The sequence below is a fragment of the Glycine max genome, chromosome 10 (genome assembly GCF_000004515.6).
Source record: "Glycine max cultivar Williams 82 chromosome 10, Glycine_max_v4.0, whole genome shotgun sequence".
Lineage (NCBI taxonomy): Eukaryota > Viridiplantae > Streptophyta > Magnoliopsida > Fabales > Fabaceae > Glycine > Glycine max.
Window position 1 is genome coordinate 41274670 of NC_038246.2, and position 3256 is coordinate 41277925.

The 3256-nt window shown below is 34.0% G+C and overlaps 1 protein-coding gene across 1 annotated transcript; it reads right to left on the reverse strand.

Annotated features, from left to right (window-relative positions):
* Window positions 1–935: 935 nt before the first annotated feature.
* On the reverse strand, window positions 936–2805 carry SCAM-4 (calmodulin). Its single transcript, NM_001250973.2, has 4 exons — window positions 2640–2805; window positions 2339–2496; window positions 2099–2179; window positions 936–1400 (listed from the first exon to the last, which is right to left on the reverse strand). Exons 1-4 carry the CDS (start codon window positions 2713–2715, stop codon window positions 1263–1265), a joined length of 453 nt encoding a protein of 150 aa, NP_001237902.1. The 5' UTR covers window positions 2716–2805; the 3' UTR covers window positions 936–1262.
* Window positions 2806–3256: the final 451 nt, after the last annotated feature.

Here is a 3256-nt window from a genome sequence, read left to right on the forward strand (position 1 = left end):
CCAAAACAGAAGATATTAACATGACTAGTGACAAGATGCCTCAAACTCAAAGCAAGAGTTTGAGGGGTTTCGTTCAAACCAAATATGTGAAACTGATTCTGCACGAGGAAAGAGTTCAGTTCCTAATTATACTACATCATTCTTGTTAGTTGTTATGCTCCTTTTCCTAGATAATGCGTGACTTCATTTACAAAAACCAATTAAAAACTAGTTATGATCCCCAAAAATATTGGTTTAGAAATCTTGGAATAGTCATGGTTGTTGAAACATCAAATATGGTATCATCAACAATTCAACATATTAATTACCTGGTCATGTCAATGGGGCTATAAGAACCTGGCTTTGTGTCACTTAAATAAGATAAAATGGCTTAAAACTTAAGTGTCAGATTTTAATGGACTCTGTTGTTAATAACATTTGAGAACCAAACGTAAGAAACATATATATTAAAAAGAAGAGCCACCGGCTGCATAGCAAGAGACGGCTAATTTCAACGTAGTTCAATTCAGGACATGAGCTGTTTGCAATTCCATTATTGGGATCACCACGATGCTTTCTGAGTTGTTGATATTATTATCTTTGTGTATAACAACTCAAGAACTGTTTATATGCCACTACATGGAAAAGAATGAGTCTGCAATTCCTTAAAGTCAAGAAAATGACCAACCGAGTGAATTTCTAGAAGTCACGGACTCATGGTCAAGTCCAAGGATTGGTTTTTTCGTCAAAATCTAAAATTAAAGCGTGATTCAAAAAGGTGCTAGATTTTTATTTTTATTTTTTATTTCACTGACAAAAGGGTGCTCCAAGTTAGATCATGGAAAACAAGAATCAATCTTTTTATTATAAATTTAATGTAGCATTAAATTTATGTGCAGGTCCATTTTCCAAGTCCGTGATTCAGAAATTTTCTTAATCCATGGAACACACCCACCAGCCACCATTTGATTAAAGTATGAGAACTATGGCACTTGGTAAAAGTCATGCATAATTAATGGTAGATATGCTCCTTGGGTTTCTTACTCTCGGAGGATAGAAAATGTACTGAACTAAAATTACAAGAATAGTAATTTAATTTTGGAATGGATCAAATGGAATGGGGGTGCCAATCTACTGCTTGGTCATTACTAAGTACAAGTAGAATAATAGTACAATACAACAAACAATAATAAAGAAAGAACACTTATTTCTTGGGAGGTTGGAAGCCAATGAATTTTGAATAACAAATCTGTGTCCAATCCAATTAATTAGGTGAGAGTGTTTCATCGAACGGTCATCATCATCTTGACGAATTCCTCATAGTTAACTTGGCCATCACCGTCCAAATCTGCTTCTTTAATCATCTGCTCCACCTCTTCATCGGTTAGTTTTTCCCCTAGATTGATCATTACGTGTCTCAACTACACACAACACAGAAAGATATATTAATTTTACTATCACATATAGTATACTGGTAGCTATGTGTATGTAAGTGTGTGTATACACTTATATACGTAGAGAGAGAAAGATAAACGTAAGATTCTCTACAGAACTCAAATGTCAATACCCCAATTCATTTTCTAATCAAACAGCTATTATTCATTGCATGCGGAAACGTACGGTCTACTGTCCTAGTTGTTAATTTTTACATATAAAAATTGCAAAATTTTGCATGCCTAAGTCTAAATAGTAAATAATACTAAAATTAAATAATTTTTAAAATGTGGAAAATAAAATAAAACTCCTGTAAATGATTCTTTGGTAAAAAAGGCCATGACCTTTTTTAACTCCTGATATATAATTGCAAATTGCATTCGTTATATTTAAAAAATGGCAAAAATTGAAAACTCTGTCAATATATTATTAAGGTAAAGAGAAAAAATGGCAAGAGCTCTGACACTTTAAAGAAAAAAATAGCTGTAAACTAATTTGCAAGCATATCCTGGCCACTTGGTCCTACCTGCATTGTTCACGTTAGCAGAAACCCTCAGCACTTTATTAAATTTTTGCATGTTAATGAATATGTTTTTTTAAAAAAATTTGTTAATGAATATTTGAAATGACGTTGACATCAAAGAAAGAAAACTAATGCCACCGAAAAGAAAAATAAAATGTATACCTCACTAGCTGATATGTAGCCATTTTGATCTTTGTCAAAAACCTTGAAAGCTTCTTTGAGCTCCTCCTCTGCATCAGTGTCCTAAGTCAAAAGGAACACATAAATGAACTTAGTCTATGGTTATTGTATGATGAAAAGGTATATGAAGCTTTTGCAACACATGCAAATATGAACAAATTAGGACTTATTGGCATGTTATGTATGTATAACAACGATTGGAAAATAAGGAACATAATTTACTTTGACTTTCTTGGCCATCAAGCTCAAGAACTCGTCAAATTCAATGGTTCCATTGCCATCTGCATCGACTTCGCTTATCATATCTTGGAGCTCTTCTTCAGTGGGGTTCTGATCCAATGACCGAATGACAGTGGCAAGTTCTTCCACAGTAATGCAACCTAAGAAGATGCACACAATATTCATAAACAACCACCAACATGCATATACATACATACATATATATATATATATATATATGATAGAGATGAGAGAATTGCATCAATCTAAAGAGGAATTCAACTGAATAAGAAAGCTTGCTCACCATCTCCATCTTTGTCAAACAAGCCAAAGGCCTCTTTAAAATCAACAATCTGTTCTTCACTCAGGATATCTGCCATGGTGTATTTGTCTTTCAAACTTCAACCAGAAAAGAGACAGAGAAAGAGAGATAGAGATAGAGAGGGAAAGAGAGAATGATGTGTTGAGTTGAGTATAGCTCAATCTTAGCTGGGCTATATGTAGAACTTAGGTGATGCTAGCTAGCTAGTCTTGCAAGATTTCTTTTAAAATTTTAATTTACCGAGTCAAATTAAGTACTATATGACTTGCATTTTGTTGCCATACTCGTGGCTTTATTGTGTAAAAAAGAATCACATTGTAATTGTAATTGTTACATAGTAGTATAGTACAAATGGGGTGGGGCACGATGGTTTAAATGCGCTGAATGATTTTTTAATGTATGATGATATTTAATTTGATTAGTATAATACGGAGAAAATCTTGACAGCTGGAAGGGTTTGGTGTTTAGGGGACAAAACAAGAAGGGATTAATTCAAACTTGAAAAGGGTATGGAGTATGGAGTATGGGGAGGTGTGTAGAGTCTGCGTTCTCATCAATATCCAATTTCCACACACCACCCACCCAAAGACCACGCTAGC